The following is a 21471-nucleotide window of genomic DNA, read 5'->3' on the forward strand; positions in this document are numbered from 1 at the left end:
CTGCAAAAAACAACTATAAATTAGTAATTCATCTCATCTGTATGCGAAAGGACTGATTCTAGGGGAGTTAAATTGCAGATGGCATGCAAATATTTTGTGAAATGCTTCCTGTTAGACGAAGAAGTCTAACAAGGAACACAAACCATGTGAAACCATATTTCTTAAAAAAATCAAATATATAAAATATATAATCTAGAAAATCCATTAGAATAGTAGTAATAAGTGATATCTGAGTATAAAAATCCTAGATTTTTATCCTAGCATGTTTTCTTAGTCCTTATCTCAGCCGCACATATCAATAAAGCTAAATATGATTTATTTAGCTTGATAATAGAAATAACACAGACCAAACAACACAGGACACAAGAGCTTGTTTAAAAACTCTCAGTAACTATTTCTGTATTAATGTACAACCTTTGAAAATTACATTTTTCCTTTTTTTTTAACCCTTTAAATGATCTATTTCTATTAACAACCATTTCTCAAAAAATAATAATGAACAATGTGAGAAAAAGGGAAAGAGCAGAGAGCTGGGTTATTGTTGGAGACAGGACAGCAGTTAGGTGGCACCGTCTCTGATTTCACAGAGTCTGCCTCTCCTGGTCACCGCAGCACGTCCGTCTCCCCTGCCGGCCCTTTCAGTAGCGGCTTGACGCTTGTTAAAAAGCCAGTGCATGTCTGTGTGTGCCTTCGCATGTGCGTGTTTCGGTGCATGTCTTGTGTTCTGCGTGCATCCTTGTACAGGTGTCTTTCTGCGACCGTCCTTGTGTGCGTGTGTCTCCGTCTGTCTCATGTCATGAATGGGGTGGAGCAGGATTAAACCAAATGAAGAAAAAAAAAATGCACCCATACCAAAACAAGACCAGAGCAGGGAATGGAGAGGGTGAGGTGGGGTTGGGGGGGGGGGGGGGGGGTGGGTGGGTGTGTGGGAGGGGGTGCTGTTGATCTCTAAAAGCTGAAAGAGTGAAGAGGGGCTTCAGGTGTCATGGAAATCCTTGAGCAGTGTTCGTCTCCGCTGCTCTGCGATGTGCATCTGATTCTCCAGGTCCTGCGTGGAGGCAGGAGTTCAGAACCGGAAATCAAGCAGTCATGACCAGCACTCATCAGAAAAATGCACATGCATTTATATAGTTGTAAAGCAGCCCTCATTCCCATCATGTTTCTTTCCTGTCCTCTTACCCCTCTGTCGCTGGCACTTAGCCCCCCTCCTCCAACTCCCCGTTCATAGCTGTCCGCTCTCTCCACCTTCCATGACAGGTTCTCGATTTCTGCTTCCAGCTGCGCCTGCTGGTATTCGAACTTCATGGCCGAGGCGTGATGCGGCAAAGAGAAAACAACGTTAATGCATGTGGCCCACGCTTAAGCTCTAGGCTGTCAGATCAAAGCCCAGAAAGGGACTGAGCTGTAGGAACTGCACAAGTGAGGAAAGCTTGGGGTCAGGTAGCAGGCTCAAAGGGTCCCTGGAGCAACAGAGTCCTGCTCAATGGCCCAACTGTGATAGGATTACTCTGCCATCCATGGATTTCAAACCCACAACCTTCTGGACATGGGCTCAGATCCATAACCTGCTGAGCCACATGGCACCCCTTGTACCTGTTTTTTCCAAACTGGTCCTTGGCAACCCCCAGACAGTCCAAGTTTTTAAAAGTGGACTGTCTGGCTGGGAGCTAGGAAGAAACAAAAACGTGGACCATCTAGAGATCCCTGAGAAGAAGGGTGAGAAATAGTGGGATGGAGAATGGCTCATTGGATTAGGCCTCTGTGTCTGTGATCACTACTTACAATGCGTCCTTGGTAGAATAGACTCTGGTGGACCTTAACTACCCCCAAGATGCTGTAGGGGTGGCGGATAAATGGCTGACTCTGTGCTCGGACCCCAAGTTTCACTCTCACCTGTGTGTGTGCGTGTACACATGTCTCAAAAGCAGGATGGGGTATATGCAAAAAGATGCATCCCGATGCGTCTGTACAATCATCATTTAATTTAGAGGTATTTAACCTGAGCTAAATAAGAAACTAAATGTAACCCTGAAACCTTTATCGGTATGTGATAGAAAAACAACAAAAACTCACAAGCTTCTTGCGTGGTCCAGACTCCATGTAATAGGCGTAGGGGTAGGTGTACTGCAGCGTGTAGCGGCACTGAGGACAGCAGGGACAGACATTTACTCATGTCAGTATGATGATACTGTGTGCATGTTCCTGCTTTAAGGATATTATTCCATGAACAGATACATTTTGTACAGGAAATACAATGTATGTTACATAGGGTGGTATAGTCAGAAATGTCTACTCTCTAAGAAAACAGTCAGAAACTGCAGGTATGTTTTTTCGCCTTCCTCCTCCACGTTTTTATGTACCGTGTTGACCGGAATATAACAGGTTTCTTCCCCCTCAAAATACATCTGAAAATGTGGTGTCGTTTTATATTCAGGGTTTAGGCAAGAAAGGCAATAGATGGTGCCAAATATGATATTTCGTAATGAGTGTTTTGACTTATCATAATATAGATTCGCCGTAATATTTTTTGCATGAGCGTGAGAGTCACACCAGGGTCGGTATGCATAAAACTTCTCAGAGTAAAATTTCACTCTTAAATGCGTCACAATTCTAAGAGTGACGTGATTTTGCTCCTACTCCAAGACTTAAGAATAAGTGGCATGCATAAACATTCTTCAACTTACAGTTGAACTGAAGGTGATAATGATGCTATGTTTTTGGCAACTGGAAAAATATAATAATAATAGATTATCATCATCTATTATAGCGAGGGTCATAAGAGCAATATAAGTAATGACACAAACCTGTAGCTTGCATGCTTGCTTTATAAACTGTGATTTCCTTTCGCGAGGTCGATAGAACATTATACCACCTTTTTTCACATTCCTCTGCTGAACGCCTTGTCCGAGGTGACGCAGCATTTACGGAGCTTGCAATAGCCTCCTAAGCTTTTTTTGTCCGTGCTTGTAACAGCTAGGCCAAACTTTCCTCGCACTACCTCCTTCCATTTAAGCACCAACTGTGCCAAAAGAACCGTTTTGTTTGTCGTCCAGTTTGGTTCTTTTAGAATCCAATGTCTTGCTATGAGTTTTGCGTTTGACCCATAATTTATAGTACATGTGCATCTATTAGTGGAAATTGATTGGTGGTGTGCTAGGTAGATTTTCGTACAAGCAATTAAAGGTATGATCACAGAAAGGTATGTTGTATAAAGCTGTACATTAACGGTTTAATGTCACTAATATATTCACCGTGCAGCTCCTCTATTGGTTGAACTCAGTATCTGGGGCGGGATTTTATTTCTAGTCCTCATTTCACGACACTTAAATGCTGGCTCCGTCAGCACTTAGGAATTGGGCTTAGACTTTGCTGAAAGTTACTTTTAGCAGCTTTATACAATGCTCTTAGGTTCTATTTTTTGCTAAGATTTTTTTTAACTCTTAAGAATGGTCTTAAGTCCAAGTGTACGACCATTCTTAGGACGTTTTATGAATACCGGCCCAGATGTGTGAGAGTTGGCGACCCTAGTGCCGCTGTTCGCGTTGAACTGATACTGGCTGTCAATAGAGAGTAACATTCATTTTAAAAGAGCTGTCATATCATTTATTAACATGGCTCAACCTTTCTCCACAATACGTTTCTTACTCTCTTCCTGTGGGCCTGCTGCATCGAAAACATTCTGCGTCCGCGAGTTTGGGAAGTTTGTGATAAAAATTCCAAAAAAAAAGGAATAATGAATAATACACTTATTGTAATCCAATTGCCTGTGGTTGCTTCCTAAGCTGTGGTTGCTGGTTAACATATATGTTCTTGTCGAAGATTTTTCTTTATGAAGGTAAGATTTCGTATTCCAAAAACTTTTTTTCTAAAAAGTGGGGGTTCGTCTTATAATTGGACCAATACAGGATTTTTACCCATTGAAGAGGAAGCTGAATCATTGAGGTACCCTGAGCAAGGTACCGCCCCCAAGCACTGCTCCCCGGGCGCTGAATTAGCTGCCCCCTGCTATGTCACATATGGGTTAAATGCAGAGGACACATTTCGTTGTTGTGCACTGTGTGTTTGTGTGTGCTCTGGGGTAGCAGCATTCTATATGAAGGCAGGGTGTCCATACCTTAGCCAATAGCTTTGCAGCGTTTTGCATGTACTGCCAGTCAATCCAGGTGCCCAGGTTGTTCATCACTCTCTCCTGAATCTTCTCCTGGATTCTCTGGTAGGTCTGTGCTTCAAGCTGCAGACTCTTATTGTGGTTCTCCCACTGTGGAAGCATGAGTGTGCACGTGTTTGTTTGTACACACACACACACACACACACACGCACACGCGCACACACACACACACACACACACACAAACAGTGTGGGCTGATAAAGATGCATTCTATATTTGAGAGAATATTTTTCATCATCTTTATGGAGGCAAATCCGTCTTTTAAGAAGCTAGTGTCAAAAACACTTACATTTTGTTGGGCTTGACAGTTATTGATTCAAGCAAAGTGCAACTCTGATAAAACACAGCAAACCTTTGGCACAGGCTCATAAGCATCTACTCCAGCTTGTCGCTGTGTGTGTAGACTGGCTCTCACCCTCTCAAAGTAGAAGAGGTATTTCTTGAGTGCTTCCCTAGCCTGGGCCTGCTGGCTCTGGTTCACGATGTCAGGGTTCTCCTTGTAGCGACTGCACTCGTAGTACTCACTGCCGTGGGTCTTCCAGTCTCCCAGGCACATCCAACAGAAATCTACAGGCAAACACGGCAAAGGAGGGTGGGGTGGGGGAGGAGCTAGTAAGATACTGACTCTGATAGGCTGGACTGAGATGGTAGTTTCCTATGGGTCTGTAATACTCAATACCGAAGCTAATACTGAAGTAATACTCAAGTAATACACAATACTCAAGCTACCCTGAGAAATACCCACTTATCAACAAGGGTAAAAGCAACTTCTAAACTAAATAATCAAAAGAGGAGTCCCTTACCATGCTTGCACTTGGAGCATTGCTGGTGATAGATGAGAGAAACGATAGAGAGAGATAATGAGAGACAATGTGGACATCAAACCATCAAACCTGCCAATATCCTTGAGGCTTCCTTCTCTCGAGAGAACTTAGGAAGGCTATAAAATAAATTTTAAAAGACATAACAGCAGGGATAAGCCCACAGCTTTTTTCTCACACCCTCCAAACCACACTCAGCTGCAAACTCAAAGTTAATTCTGAATAACTTCTGGTACTTCTGCCTCAGCATTGACACACAAACAAAAACATGCGGTATCTGTGCATGGAGCTGCTGTAAGACTCCTCATAAAAACACACACACATGCTCTCTCACACACACACACTCTACTCCCAGCAGGATTACGGCATTACACACACACACGCTCTACTGCCAGCAGGATTACGGCATCTCACACACACCCACCATGTGATTGCAGCCCCCATTCTTCTCGATGCAGATATTGCACTTGGGACACTGAAACCAAAGACAGAAGACAGTAAGCAGCAAGAACGCCATGGAGACCCATAGTGGCTGCTCAGCCTAAACTGGCCAAGGGCCGCATGAAAGGCCTCAGACACCAGGAGGCTCCCTCACATCTTTAGTGTGTGCGCTGATATAATTGGCTGTCTCGGAGTCGTCCGCACACTTGGTCAGCCACTTCCTGATGGTTCCGCAGTCCGTGGGCGCGTGGTACATCTGACGGCACATAAAGCTGCAGGGGAGGGAGGAGGAGCGACGAGGGTGACACACTGCTAACAAAGGCAATAAAGGCTTCTAGCATGGGACAGCCTGTACCGCGTGGGCGGCTGTTCGGGCGACTTGTCGGGGCGCGTCCCTCACCAGAAGACCTCGCTGCAGCGGCTACACTGCACTCTCCTGGCCCGCGGCTGCTGCACCTGGATGACCATTGGGCAGTCAGCTCCGGGACACAGCTGCAGCTGCCAGTGACTCTGCGGGACAGAAGAGAGATGGACACTAAGTGCTCGCACAGAGACCCCTGCGCGATGTAGCCCGCGGGTACAGACACACGGCAACAGTCGGCACGACAGCGTCACGAGCGACGAGACATACTGACTGCCAGGCGGGTCATAAAAACCAAAGCCAAGACGACCCTGTCACAGATCTGCTGACGAATACAACAACGTGGTGGAAGGAGTGTCCGCAATGGGACGGTCCCACCCCAGAGAAAAGCCCACACTCACCATCATCAGCCCATGCTGTACATACACAGCCGAAAACCTTAAAGCCTGTTGATGCACCAGGGAAGTGTGGGCTGCATTTTAATTTCCTACCTGCTGTTAATTATAAATGACTTTACTTCCTAATGACTACAAGGGCAGCTAAATTAGCACGGGGGTGTATTTTCGCTCTGCCACCCCCCTCCCCCATTTGCAGCCAGGCTCAGAGGCAGACAGATGGCCAGGACGGAGCGGCCGACTGACCTCCACGTAGTCCCTGAAGAGGTAGCGTCTGTATTTGTCCTTTAGTTCTTCCCCGTGCAGCAGTGGGAGCACAGAGTCCTCTGGCATTTGGAGGGAACAGTCCTGGGCCATGCACGAAATACCTGCACAGACACATCCCGAATTACATCCAAAATACCTCCACGGATACACGCAGGTTTGTAATTATATCTTTGTGGGTACTCTCCATTCATTTCTAACTCTAATCCCAACATGACAACCTTAACCCCCTAGCCATCCCTAACCTTAACCACAAGTAACCAAACTAAATATGAGACTTTTTGCATTATTAGTTTTTTGATTGCATTCACAGATCTTTGTGGTCATTGTGGTCCCCACAATGTAATATAAAACTAACCCACATACCCGAGATACCCACACAAGCACACAGATAAATTACACATGAAATGCCTACATAAGCATGTGCAGACACACACGCATACAAATACCAGGACAGATACAGAGACACACACTGGAATACCTGCACAGACTGACACATAGACATACATGAAATACTTGCAGAGATACCACCAGACAGAAATATCTGAGATACCTGCCCTAGAACACTCGTGCGTACACACAAGTTATACATGACACATCCACACTGGCATGTGTAACGATAAAGACATAAAAAACATGGAGAAGTACATGAAATACCTGCTGATAGTTTTAACAGATGTACATATACAGAGCTATACATAAAATACCTGCACATGCCCACACACACTGCACAGCTCCTTACAATCAGAGACTAAATTTTCCATACAGTTTGGGCTATAACACATGTAAATTAAAATGTCAACAAAGATCCACCAAATGAACCAGCACACATTAAGCTATGCACACAAACATAAACACACACACACACAAATTCACACAGACATGTGCACAGGTGGGTACACAGACATGCACAGGTGGGTATTAAGTCGGGACTTACCCACTCCCACTCCATCCTTGACAAGCACAGTGCAGTGCTGCTCCCAGCATGCCTTGCAAAAGGAGTGCTGGCAGGGCAAGGCGAGCAGAGCATCCCTGCGCACCTGCTGCAGACACACCCCGCACTGATAGGAGTGGCCGGGCACCTAGGACAGGGGCAGTGTTACCCACAAAACACGGCAAGGACACGTCCGGCAAAGCAGGCTGACCAAACAGCCACTGCAGCTTTAACTCCACAGCTGGTTGCACAACAGTGACAACACACACCTTTATTCTGCAGTGTGTTAAATATGTATATACATATTCACGTTAAAACTAGCTGGGATATATTACTGAATGTCAGAGTAATGGCTGCATTTTCTGTGTATATTAAAATGTTGGCCACTACTTAAGTCAGTGCTAAGGCCTTAGATAGAGAGGGGAAAGAGAGAAAGAAATAAATAAACACATCCAGTAATGGTGAACACACAGGTGCACGTGCACGTACACACACACACAATTAACCAGAGAGAGAGAGAGAGAGAGAGAGAGAGAGAGAGAGAGAGAGCACTGACTGTCATGGGTCTGTAGGTGCCAGGATGGAGCTGGACTAGGGCTTCACACAGCAGTTGGGAGGAGCTGGACATGTACCTGAAACCCGACATACATCACAGAGCAACAATATTGAGAAGCAATCAGAGAACCACCCCCCACCCAGCTAGACTCTATGAGAGACGTTACCTGTCTTGTATTATGGACACCTGCCAGTGAAAATGAACCAGGACCAGCTTAGCTACCGCAAGTGTCACCTACAAGGGGTAAGATGGACAGAAAATGTTAGTTTCAAAACTGCTTAGTGTTGAATTAAATGGCCTGCAATTTGTCCCCTGAGAATCCTTTCACCTCTGAGCCCGACCTCCTCACCTTCAGGGTGCTAGCGACCCTGTTCACATCCTCGGCCAGTACTTTCTGACTCTCTCTGTAGGAGAGACAGGTGAACTGGTATTCCTCTGGGTCGAAGGAATCGGCCCCCTGCTGCTCCACGTCACTGGCGACACCCTCGTAGTAGTCTGCAATGTCCCCATCCTCTCCGACTTCATCCTCTTCCTCCTCCTCAGAGTTGGGGCCGATGTCGTCCTCGTTACTGTCAGAGGCCTGGCTGTTCATGTCTACAGACATTCCCCTGGGCCCGCCCTCAAATAGCCCCGCCCCCCCCGCACCAATCAGCCCTCAGCACTTGGGATGACTACAGCTCCCTGCTGCTTTGGTGCTCAGCAGCAGCGGAAGAAGCAGAAGAAGTCGCACTCCCCGTCACTCATGAGGTACACTGGGAGCAGGTTTAGCGGAGACAAAAGAACTAATGGAAGGAGTGGCAGGAGGCCGCAGGCAGGAGAGTCCAGGGGGAGACGGAGGTGCAGATCACAGGAGAAAGGGGAGAAACAGGAGAAGAAATGTGTGTTATCTATCACATCAACAAATCCCAGATGCAAAGTCTACAGTCACATGAGAGCCGCCCCCACCACTCAGAAAGAATGGTGACACTTCCCAGCTGCCATCCTGAAGGACAAGATCACGCTGCAGACCTGACACAAACGACCTCAAATGAACCTTTATGAGACATCCTCCAAGTGACTGCTAACTCAGTCAAAGGTCTCAGTCCAACACTAAAAACAGGACTATAATAAACATCCAAGTGCTCTGCGATCAAGACGCGCAATTCAGAAGTTTACAGTTTCATCCGAGGCTGTGGGCCAGGCTTTGGCTACGATGCAGATCCATGACGACCTATCTAGCTTCAGACAATGGTACTCCCTCACAAACCACTTTACAGTTTTCAATGGTCAGTTTTACCTGTCAGCCTAAACATTTTTCCCCAAGTCAAGATAGCTATAAGTTATACCATCTCAAAGCTGAATTACTTAACTATTTTTGCACTGCAATTGTTCTCTAGCAATGCTGTTTTGTTATATAAAATTCATCCTGTACATGACTTCTGCTACATATTTTACAGACATTTATTTACATATAATTTCCTTCTTTTTTAAAACGCTACTTTGAATATCTGACCTACAGTCAGCTTCTAGATTTATTTTGGATTTGTGTTTTTTACGGTTTTTGTCCAGTGACATTTGGAAGACCCATATGAAGCCCTAGCGAATACTTAATACCGACGGGCTGAGCAACCTCAATTAGGTGCATCTGATTGACTAGGATTAATACTATAACAAATACGCCGTATGTGACTAATTCTGGCTCGTCTGAGATAAACGTAGGCGGGCAGAGACGGACATGCAGATATAGCGCAGCTGGGTGAACGGATTGACGCTACGTAGCTTAAGGGATTACAGAGCAATGTTACATTCACGGAGCCCGTAGTCACAACAATAGCCATGGTGTAAATGACAACAGCACGATAAGATTGCACCTTACCACGAAAAAATGTAATTTCTTTTTCTTGGTCACACATTACCCTTTGCTTACCATTCTCTCAGAGCCAACAGAAAGGTACAGGCGGCTGTAAATGTGGGTAAAACGCCAAGAAAAGTGGCATGTGGTGAGGCAAGCAACAAGCGGAGTGGCTTCCCAGGCAGAGGTCGGGAGGGGGGTATGCACCCAGGGCTACTGCCCCGCATTCCGTCCTATTCTAAATATATCACTAATGCAGGTTGACACGCGTAGCCAGCTAACCAGCTACCTCGCAAAGCAAGTGACCACGATTAACCTCGCCATTAACGTGTCACGTCGGGGAATGCCGGGATGGCCAATTCGGTCAATAACACGACGGCGATTCGAGTTGTTTACAACTGCTTACTACTAGAGCAGCAAGTCAGATGTATAAAAAGTATTAAACTCTAGTTGTATCAAAATATGTGCGGGTTGATATCGAAGTACCAGAATAGCACGTTTTAATGTAGTTTTACTGTGCAGAAAAGAAGAATCTGATAGACCCCTGAGAATCGGCTCGATCCCTCCATTGTATAGCCGCTAATTCCTAACCCCTGCCACCGACACGGCCGCCGCCTCTCACTACAAACCCGAGGATTCGCATGTAAACAAGGCCGAGCGAAGCCATAAGCAGCTCCAGAAATACACAACCGACAGTTTTCAACATTCCTATACGAGGAGCCTGTTCCACTTACCCCTCTGGGCCGCACTGGACAGCCTCACGATGCAAGTACAGGACCGACGGAGAGACCAAGAACAAATTCGGTTCGGCTTACCGAGTCACAGCCAAGAAGGAAGACAGGAAGCACAGGGAGATTAGTCAGCTACGTCACATCCGCCTCCTGTGAGCATGACTGTGTACTATGGCAAGGACTGGGTCATGTCTTTTGCAAGAAATATATCCTCGTACCTGTACATCTTCCGAACTCATAATCAATTATATTTAAGTGTTAATTGTGTTGTTAATGGGTTTTTTAATGAAATTATAGAAATAGTGCATAGAAATTCTTTCTGGTTTGTGTGGCTCTAAGATCATGTAAGGACATGTTGAAAGTAAATATGTATCTTTTCCCATTTCCATGAGGTTTTTGTTTCAAATAAATACATTTTAATACACTGTACCAAAAAGCAAAGCATAAGCAGACATGAATTTTTGCTTGTTGAAAAGAAATAAAATGATCCAGATGTACTGCAGAGGTGACTTCAGTAATTTACAGTTGAAGAGCTAAACTGAGCCATAAGGTTAATAATAGCTGACTGAATAAACAATTATGTTGGAACTGTAGTTATTTAAAGGAAACATTCATTCATACTTTCCAGTCCTGAATCCATCTTTACCAATTTCCACTGGAACACCAACAAAAACCACACACACTTCAATAGATTTGTTTTTAGAAAAAAATAGTTTATATTTATACGAAAATGATTTTGCTTGTTCTTTCGAAACACAGCTGGGCACATATCAGTCAGAGGTATACGCAAGATCCAAGCAAAAGGCCCCGATAAACAATTTCCCAACATCCAACAACTTACCAACTTCCAACAAACAAGTGACAAAACACAAGAACAAAGAGGAGACCATGAGCAGTGTGCGAAACCGTGGAAGTCATTCATAGCTGAGAGATCATTTTGTGACTATATGTGAGAAAGTCAGATCAGTGTAGGTTACTGCTTGTGCATGCTTGATATGCTTGATACCCTCAGAAATGTGCATGACACCAGTAAACAGCCACTTCACAGTTTCTCAAATGGGAACAGGTGTTTCTCTTGTCCTCTTTTATCCCTCTTGCTTGCTGCTTTTCGCCCTGAAGTGGCCCCCTCCGGCTCCTCCTGTCGGTTCTGGGGCCAGGAGGTAGCCAGGTCCACAGCAGTGGTTTGAGATCCATCACCCTCTTCTTCATCAGAGGAGAGTCCCTCTGGACCAGCGGCCTGCTCCTTATTTTTGGCACCATAGCGCCGCTTCAACCTCTCCCTGATCAGCAGTCCCTTCACCAGCAAGGTCCAGTTGGCCAACACCCTCTTCTCCCGCTTCTGCAAGACACCCCCAAGCTCCACGTTAGAGACAAGTGCACAGACAGGACAGCATGTGCACGCACACATATGTGCTGAAAGTCACCTCTCTCTCCTTCTTCTCTAAGATCTCCTGCTCATTCTCCCAGGCAGCCAACAGAACTTCCTTATGCTCCTCACAAACAATGTAGCCATCATTGCTGTAAGAAACAGAAATATTCTGTATATAAGAAAGAGTGTATAGTTGCACATAGCATAGGGGTCATCAATCACCAATTGATCCCCAGGCATCACCCCAGCCATTTTAGTGGTCTGTGAATTTTTTTGTAGGACATTAACCAGACCACGGACATGAAAATGTTGGGTAGCCCTATATTTGCCCATGGTATTGATGTTCTTATCTCTCCAAGTCACTTCAAAGTGTGTGAGAACATGTGCGGAATTGTGTGTCTAAGTGTCATCCCCATAAAAACAAAAGAGTGGTATGTAAACATGGCTAGTCAGTCTTACACTGGATGCGAGAAACCACCATGGAAGTCGAAGCCAGTGACAGCAGCAGCGCAGTCGATTTCCAGCTTGCGGGCAACTCTGTGTAGATTGGGCAACCGCAGGTGGACGCAGCCCACTGGTAACATGCAGGGGCGAAACATGTACACGTTCCCGTAATCATTACGGGGAACCTAGTATAAAAAAAAAAACAAAAAAAACACACATTATGCCCCCAGATGCACATCCAACACATTGGGAAACATTCACTGAAAAGCAAGATTGCTGCCAGGGTCCTTCTGAGGGTCAGTACCTTGCCATCTACAGCCACAGGGGGCTGGTACTCCTCTGTCTGCCAGGGGCCAAACAGCGGCAGGTCATCAATGTCTCGGTTCTCAGGCACCAGCCTGGCCTTCCGAGAACGGTTAGAGAACCCTTTCACCATCTGGAATGGGGGAGAAAGCAAACAGGATCAACAGCATTAAATCACGGCATCATGAATGACTGTACTAGTTGAAAAGCTTGATATAACTGATTTTGGTAGGTTTAAGAAGGTTATTGTTTGAAATTAAACTGAATTGGCTAATATAGCTCATGGGAGTTTGTTCTGAGGGCAGTAGGAAAAATGATCCAAGTAACTAGAGAAGGCAGGACCAACCAATCAGATGTCTTGGTCCCACCTCCTCTTGTTGCTTGGACCCACTTCCTCTACGATCTGGTTCTCTCTCTGATAATTTTTCCTTCTGCCCTCAGAACAATTTTGTGCAAGTAAAAGTCCTACGAGCAGTTATACACACATAAAAAACATTTGTAAATGTAAATGGCGGAAAAGGAACCTTATACCTAGTATTGTCGTCATTATTAATACAAATCGCTACTTAAAGGACTAAAAAACTATTACAATAGCTGAAGAAGAAATAAAGTATTTTATTCACTACAGATTTTACTGAGAATCAATGATGTAAGACAAGTTGTTGAAAAGACACACACATGCTTGCGCGCAAATGCACGCACACACACACACACACACACACACACGGGACATTACTTTGTATGGCACTTCCCCCAGTCGCACCGTCCGTGCCTCCTTAAGCCAGGTGTCCCTCGAGTGCAGCGTGTGAACACAGTCCCTGTGAAGGTAACCTCTTCAGGACTCCATTGAAGTACAGACTACACTCACAGTCCAGATGCACAGGCTGGACGGCACAATTCTACACCATCAGTCACTGCAAATTAACACATCTACAGAATAGCCACACACTTAAAACATCGACTAGTGCTGCAGAGCGAGAGGACTTGGAGGAGGAGGATTGTAGGTACCTGGAGTAGACTGGCTCTCCCCTGCAATAGCCCAGGATGGCAGCAGTGGAGGGGTAGATAGCCTCGTATTTCAGCAGGTGTCTCTGTAGCGCATACAGGGGGTGGTTTTTGTACTCTGTGATGGAAGTTGGCAGAGGCTTGTCCAACAGCTTCGCCTGGAGCTGGAGCAGAAAGTAAAGATTGCAACAGTGTAACGCTACATGTGTCTGTACTGCTCACCTTCCAGTTTATTTGACGTTTCTTTCTTTTTGCCATTTACACTGCATCATAACTCCAGTATGGTTTTGTCATTGTAATTATACTACTGTAATTACATAAATACTATAAGTACTATAAATACTACTACATATAGTCCTTTACTGCTTTGTTGACCTGATGGCCATCGGGTCAGAAATGTATTATCTAATTCAGGGCAGAGTTTAGCTTAAAATTTTATCATTTTCATGCTTGCATTATTGACCCACCAACACCTCTGCTCAAAAAAATAAATAAAAAAAAATAGAAAAATTGCTCTTGCCAGGGAAATACTTTATTACGGTTATACTTAGACATCTTTATCAAAAGGGACACCAAGATCCGACAGGAGGCATCTGCCAGCAACTTAAAGCAGGAAGACGTTTTTATCTTGTACACTTTGAATTAAAAATAGCTGAATCAGTATCTGTAGAATCTTTAAATGTACATTACTTCCTATGGTATCTGGCCCTGTCACAATCGTGATTATTTGAGCTGACCGTGATTATTTTAAATAATTGTGAGAACTGCTTCCATTCATCTGTATCAAAACAGCTAGACGAAACAGAAATGTCATATTACTGATCCGTATCACGTTTCACTGCAGGATCTGAGTCACGCAGGTGCCAGTGTTGAATGGCAAATATATAAGCAACTAAAAAAATAACGAAACCTGAAAACTATCTACAAGCAAGCCAAATACAAAAAATATATATGTCCAGTTCCCATAAGGGGCTTTGCCAGTGTAAATACAGAAAAAGGTAATCAGCCATTTTATGAAAATTTACAGAAATACATGAAATGGGCCTTAACTTTCTATAATTGGTAAGGGTGCAGGTTTGGCCAATGGTCCAAATTCCTTTATTACTTGGATAGTTTAACACTGTTGACTCAGATCAGCAGTGCATGTGAAACTCAAATAAACGGTTGACTCAGATGCTGTAGTGACCATCTGACCTACCTGTACCTTGCATCACACTTCACAGCATATTTCACGATGGTGCCCAATTTGTACCACATTGTTTCATGACATTTTCACAACCCAGCCTGATCCTGTTAATGTTTATTTTCAGGACATCAGGTGTATTTTATGAACTGCTTGTGAGCGACCTCCACCAGCCCAGAATGGGATATTCAGCCAGATATTCTGATTTTGCATTCTTTGTGATCCCTGTGTGTTTAATAAAAGTTCTGCATAGCACCTGTCTGAGTGCGTGTTTATGGGTCTGATTAGGAACCCTGGTCGTGATGGGGTGACCGCATATTTCCTTGATGGCTGCCACTATTTATGCTGCAGCCAAGTCAGTACATTACACCAACCGGGGAAAAAAAAAAAACAACCAGAGAATTTATGTTAATTTGTCCATTTTTTTCTGATCCCACTGATTGGGAGTGATACGAATTTGGTGGAAACAAACGCACAATATGCCAGACTTCATATTTTGGTTCAAAGTGAACCAAAGCTATAAGTATAGCAAAATACCAAGTCACAGGATAAAATGAAATTAAATTTCATGATCGCGACAGCCTGAGTGGAATCATTATGCACTCCTACATTTATCTAGGATCCAGGCCAAGATGATGAACTGCAGGACACTTTACTAAATGTCTAATGACCCCCAAGGTCAGAGCCTCTCACCTCCTGGTCCTCCCTTTGCTCTCTCTTCGAGGCACGGCTACGGAAGCTGTCGAGGGTCTCCTCCCACCACTCCTGATCCACACGACGTTTCCTGGATGCCGTCATGCAGGTGGGGTCGTACCTGCAGCCGAGGTCCTTCAGGCAGCCGTCCCCGTCCACAGCCAGCACATAGGTCAGGGGCTGGGTGGCCCGTTTGGAGCAGAGGAGTGGCTTGCCCACGTTCCCCTGCTGGACGTCCAAACACACCCATTCCCCCGCCTGCTGCAGGTGCACCTCCAGCCACTCGTCTTCACCCTTTCCCTGCTTCCTCTTGAACTCCATCAGTACTTCCTCCTCGTCTCCCCCTTTGTTTCGGCTCCCTTGGCGTTGGGAGGCCTCGCTCCTGCTCTTACCCTTGCCCTTTTTGTCTGGTCGCCTTGTGGCTTCCCCCTCTGAATCCTCTTCTTCTTCAGACACTAGGAACTCCTCTTCCTCGCTGTGCTCCTCCCCCTCACTGCTCTCCTCCTTGTAGTACACCTTGGAGGCGATGCTCCGTCGCTGCTTGTTCTTCGGTCTCTGTGTCGGTGTGGTCACCGCTTCTGCTTCCTGCTCCTCCCCATCCTCCTCTTCCTCCTCCTCCTCCACCTTCTTCCGCTGTCTCTTCCCATTTCGCCCTGCCCCACTAGCCCTGCCTCCTGCGGATCTCTTGGTCCCTGGTGAGGCCTTTGGTTCCTTGGGGCTTTTTTGGGGAGTACCGCCTGGCGACTTTGCTTTGTTCTGGAACACAGACTCGGCTCAGCCAGTTTCCCGTACACCCTGACCATCTAGGATTTAAGTATGTCAGACTTTGCACTGCAGCAGCATAACCACTGTGTGTCAGAGACCTTAAGATTCATATACAATGGAGGGAACCTGAATGCTGTAAAGGTGTGCTTTTCTGCGGGGCCAGCAGTTGAACAAATCCTCTAAATAGTCTTTAACTAAGCTTAACCCAACATGTGGGACACACTGCAAAACCCTGATGACTATCCAGTGTGCAACAGTTGCAGGTTCATTTTTATCCGTCATGCTAATAATTGCATACAAAGCGTGCAAAGAATTACCTTTGCAGGGGGTTCTTTGAGGGGGATGGGCTGCAGGGAAACTACCAGGCGGCAAAATAAACGCAGTGACCTCAACACGATGAGGAAGAGCTGCAGGGAGGCATGGTCACAGACGACAAAATTACACAGGAATGAAATGGATGCTAAGTGAGCACATATTCCCATACACACACTTGAAAAGCATTTAAAAAGGTTTATTACTAGAGTTGTTAATTTTTCATAAGGAATTTCCATTTACGTTTGACCCCGACCAGGATAACTGGTTAGAAGATGGATGGGTTTGACCCTATTTTCTAAAGATACTTACAAGTCAGTGCAGCGCATTAGTACAAGAAGTGAGAGACGAGACTACACGGCAATGCTATTTATGAAACACACAAAAAAAATAAAAACATTGCTCACATGAGTCATTTCCTGGTGGTCTCGAGCAGAGAGGGACCCTAACCTCCTCTCCAAGATCTCCCGGGGATTCCGCTCAGGCTCCTCAGGGAGTTCCAGGGTCAGAGTGAAGGTGGCCTGAAACCTGGGGGAAGGGGTAGCAGGTATGACTGAAATGTACGTGGACACCTCGCTTGGAATGGTTACTCTCGGCATGACGCGACGCAAGCAGCTGACCGGTCCCGACGTTTACCACTTCAGCAGGCCACACAGAAAGGGGGTGGTCACCTCCTCGGGAGGCGTTGTGGTGAAATGAGCCGGCAGCAGGGACAAGGCCACCGCCAAAAGGTCGGGGTCACTGCACAGCCGGCTGCGAAACATGCCATTGGCCACCAGACAGAGGAGGTGGACCTACAGGTGGCGTTAACAGGAATGGATTGCGGTAAGGATACGGATAATATCCACAAGAAGCCAACAGAAATAGATGTCAACAGAAAAAAAGACAGACTTAAAAAAAGTCCGGACTAGGGAGTAATCCTAAAAATGATCCTTTTTACTCAGGGATAGATTTAAGGGTTTATATGCACATCAACTAAAAATTAAACACTGATCATTTGCTGTGATGATTTGAGTCTTTTTTAGGGTAACTCATGAATATGACTGATACACCAAAGACAAGAGATTATTCCTTATTTCTAACATGGTTTAACTGTAAGAAATCCATCATCAGAGTTGCCTTCCCCCGGTGAAGACAAAGCAATACGAAAGACACTAAGAGAAAAACAGGCCGACTGACACTGAAACTTACCTTGTGCATGTCCACAAACAGCTCTTTGTTGAAACGGTTCACCATCCGCCGCAGGTAAGTCTCAAACTCTACTTTCCTCTTTTCCCTGAGAAAGACAGATGTGTTACAGTTGCCATAATGACATAAGTCTCCCTCACAGTATAGGTAGGACCTTATGTCCAAAATAGTCTTGTAAACTGAGAATTCTGCAACATTTCTGGATTTCTTCTTAAAGTTATACAGAAAGACTACTTTCTGAAACTTAAATAGTTATAATTAAGTACTTCATTAATATAGAACCTTTCGAGAACAAATGTCACAATGCTTCACAGGAAATATAACAAAAATATTCAAATTTCAAGACTTGTCTGCACAAAAAAAAAGTTTTTAAATGCCGTTTGAAAGTGTCCACACTGCTGGTTTAAAGATTCAAGAGTCTTTATTCGTCACATATATAATTATAACAAGTACAACATGTAGTGAAATGAACCCTGACTGATCCAAAGACTGTGCAAACAAGAATAAACAAGAATTTAAAGCTACAATTTACAATAGTTAAAAATATAAAGACAATCAGCCATTCAGCCATTTTGGAATTGCACAGTAAACCACAACTGGCATTAGAGTGAGCGGTTCAGTGGACTGATGTCAAGACGACCACACTGCCAACACGCAGGCCCATTCACCTCTTCAGTCTTTTCGCGACATGTTCTGGTGCTTCGATTTCAATCTCCACAGGTTGAGATGGCACCACACAAGACGTGTCTGCCAGTTCTGAGGGGGAAAGAAGGAGCGATTACAAAAAGCAGTCAACACCCACAGGCACACCCATCCAGCTCCACACGGACCAGCACATCACCTCCCACCTTCCACATCTTCCCACTCTTCATCCTCGTCTTCGTCACTGCCCTCCACTTTATTTTCCACCTTCAGTTCTGCAGTTTCATTGTCAGAGTGCGGAGCAGCATCACCATCCTCATCATCATCTTCATCATCACTTATGGTGATAAAGTCGTTCTGGAAGTATTTGCTTGTCCGTTGACCTGGCGTGTTCTTTTTAGGCCTGGACTTCTGAATCTTGGTTTTTTTGGTTGTTTTTTCAGCAGATATGAGACGTGCTACTTCAGTGTCTGAGGGTACAAGAAAAATAATAATGAGTAGTAAAATAATGCATTTAATTGGCTAACATTTTTATTCAGAATAAACATAAAAAGAAGCGAAAATGGCTACCATTTTGGTTCAATAGTCAAGACCATACAGGATCCATCATAACCTCTTGGCTACTCTTTGTTAATCTCCAATATTGGACATTTTTCATATTCACAAATTATATAAAATTTCAAATTATACATGTCCGTAATTTGATTCATACTCTAACCACATATAACCAGTACATGTTAAGTTGTTTTGGACCGCAGTCCCCCAGTTAAATACCCCTGAGATCAGAGCTGGACTGGCCATCTGGCATGCCAAGCATTTTGCAGGGCCTCAGCTGGCAAGTTATCATGGGGACCCCCCCCCCCCCCAGCTCAACTCAATTTACCGTGGGGGACACTAAAGCCGTGATCAGATGAATCCCAGTCCAAACCTGCCTGATACAGTCTGGGATTTACATGTAGAGAATTTCTACAGAGAACAATTTAGGGCATAGTACATTTTCGAAGGGGATGTTTTTTGTAATTTTTTCCTCACGGGGGGCATGTGCATCACATTACAACTCGAGCCCTGTATACACATATATTTGTTATGAAGTTTCTCTAAGTTTCACATCAGCAAACTAACGAACTAAGAAGGAAGACAGCTGCATCCTGAATGAGATCAAAAACATTAAAACTCGCATGTTTACTGCTGTCATGCAGCTGACACACATTTCACGAAAAGACGTTCGTTGTATTAACATGTAACGTGCTTGAATTACATCGGCTTCTCCGAAATCCCTATATTACAATAAGCAGAGAGATTCATGTTTTCGTTTAAGACCCCCATTACAGTACCTGCTTCTTTTTTGCATTTTGTTCCTTTAGTTTTTGCATTCGCCGACTCTTTCAGCTTCTTTGTGTCGACTTTAGATACAGCACCGATCGAGCCTTTACGTTTGGCCATTTTCCAGGAGAAACACAACCAAGAGGTAGTTTAAGCAAGTAAAAGGCAGCGGTGGAGACGCTTTGAATTTTAAAACCAAAGACTGCAGAGACAGGCCACAATTGCCTGTGTAGACAGGTTGCATAAGATGCAGCTACCGCGGTTACTCGGCATTGCAGCTGGCAGAGGCCGGGCCGGGCAGGGCAGGGGAGACCGATCTAACGTCACATCCATTTCCGTTTTACAGGGTGGTTCGGGAAAATTCATTCATATTCATGAGAGATGCGCTACCTGATTGGCCAATAAATGCCTTAGATGCGTTCAGTGGCCAATCAGATAGCTTTTTTCATGAATATTAATGAATTTCCCTGAACCACCCTAAAGAAACAAATAGCACATGTCGCTGGGAGCACGTTCACCGGCCAATCAGGTAGCTTCTTTCATGAATATAAATAAGTTTTCTCCAACCACCTTGTAAAAAGAAATTTCACGTACTAGACAGTGGCGTAACGCTTTATAACCAAAGAAAGAAAGAAAGAAAGAAAGGAAGGAAGGAAGGAAGGAAGGAAGGTAGTACCTCGGTGTATCGCTTTAATACAATATACGCAAGAAGACTTACTTTATTATTTACAAAATAATTTTAAAGGTTACCGTCGGTAGATTTCCACTCCTCGCTTTTCCAAATTTTCATATCTGTGAATTTATCAGTAAACAAACGGCCTTTTAGCTTGATATTAAAGTGTATATTAAGGTAGTGTTAAATTCAGTATTATGTTATTTAAAGTAATTGCATCCATAACTACGTTAGTATAAATGTTCGTTTACTTTATATATTATTATTAGCGCTGTCGATTAAATTTTTTAATCAGATTAATCACAGGGTTGCTGTGGATTAATTTCGATTAATCACGATTAAATATAATTCATTTTTAATCTATATTAATCGCATTTCATTTTGCATGAGCAAACAGACTCAAGAAAAAAGGGAATATATATGCACTTAACATGTTTATTGAACATCTTGAACACGAGTCGGATGCATTCCATCTGCCACAGAAGTGCAATACCATGGACCCATATCAAAAAGCAAAATGTTTTGCTTAGCCGGACAGGTACCTCAGTTTAAATGGTCTTTATCTTCGTTCACTTACAATTAGCCCGAACTACCGTAAATCCGACAAATAATCCAACTAATCATGAAATCCAATTCTAGCCCGGCTAATTGCCATTGTTAGCAATATCAGTTGATAACACATTACACGCGGTGCTTTACGTATAAAACTCCGTAGCAACACGTCCACAGATAAGTTGGACGGTATAGTGTGTGCGACTGATTTAATGAGCCACAAATGAGAAGTAGTGCTTAAACAGTATAAAACTACAACTTTCCCTTCTGTTGATAAAAGGCGCAGCCATCTTGGATTCTGGACTTGGGAGTCGGGATCCTCTGTGCTGCTCCGAGATATTTCTCGGATCTCCGAGAAACGGGACCGCGCATGCCGTCACTTCCGGCTTCAAAACTCGGAATCCGACTCGGAATAGGAGTTCCCAGGGCAAATGGAACGCACCAAAACTGCCCGAAATGGGTTGACGGTAGGGTGACCACCTAATCCATGTCAGGAGGGACACTATGAGCTACAACA

The 21471-nt window shown here is 44.5% G+C and overlaps 2 protein-coding genes across 4 annotated transcripts; both read right to left on the reverse strand.

Annotated features, from left to right (window-relative positions):
* Positions 1-299: 299 nt before the first annotated feature.
* On the reverse strand, positions 300-10690 carry arih2 (ariadne homolog 2 (Drosophila)). 2 transcript variants are annotated; one of them, XM_072713558.1, is made up of 15 exons: positions 10587-10690; positions 8290-8722; positions 8107-8174; positions 7941-8016; positions 7388-7532; positions 6433-6554; positions 5831-5940; positions 5585-5702; positions 5414-5464; positions 4972-4993; positions 4584-4735; positions 4115-4258; positions 2074-2142; positions 1180-1299; positions 300-1048 (listed from the first exon to the last, which is right to left on the reverse strand). In XM_072713558.1, the coding sequence occupies exons 2-15, from the start codon at positions 8542-8544 to the stop codon at positions 977-979; spliced, it is 1524 nt and encodes a 507-aa protein (XP_072569659.1). In that variant the 5' UTR covers positions 8545-8722; positions 10587-10690; the 3' UTR covers positions 300-976. The 2 variants fall into 2 exon arrangements, with proteins under 2 accessions (XP_072569659.1, XP_023691077.1); XM_023835309.2 differs by having other exon boundaries at positions 10506-10653.
* A 504-nt stretch (positions 10691-11194) lies between these two features.
* On the reverse strand, positions 11195-20052 carry xpc (xeroderma pigmentosum, complementation group C). 2 transcript variants are annotated; one of them, XM_023835289.2, is made up of 14 exons: positions 19741-20052; positions 18613-18876; positions 18433-18520; positions 17768-17852; positions 17213-17370; positions 16984-17104; positions 16582-16671; positions 15500-16255; positions 13627-13787; positions 13355-13436; positions 12620-12751; positions 12331-12500; positions 11927-12020; positions 11195-11841 (listed from the first exon to the last, which is right to left on the reverse strand). In XM_023835289.2, the coding sequence occupies exons 1-14, from the start codon at positions 19847-19849 to the stop codon at positions 11545-11547; spliced, it is 2607 nt and encodes an 868-aa protein (XP_023691057.2). In that variant the 5' UTR covers positions 19850-20052; the 3' UTR covers positions 11195-11544. The 2 variants fall into 2 exon arrangements, with proteins under 2 accessions (XP_023691057.2, XP_023691058.2); XM_023835290.2 differs by lacking the exon at positions 19741-20052 and having other exon boundaries at positions 18606-18778.
* Positions 20053-21471: the final 1419 nt, after the last annotated feature.

The sequence above is a fragment of the Paramormyrops kingsleyae genome, chromosome 6 (assembly GCF_048594095.1).
Source record: "Paramormyrops kingsleyae isolate MSU_618 chromosome 6, PKINGS_0.4, whole genome shotgun sequence".
NCBI classification, from domain to species: Eukaryota; Metazoa; Chordata; class Actinopteri; order Osteoglossiformes; family Mormyridae; genus Paramormyrops; species Paramormyrops kingsleyae.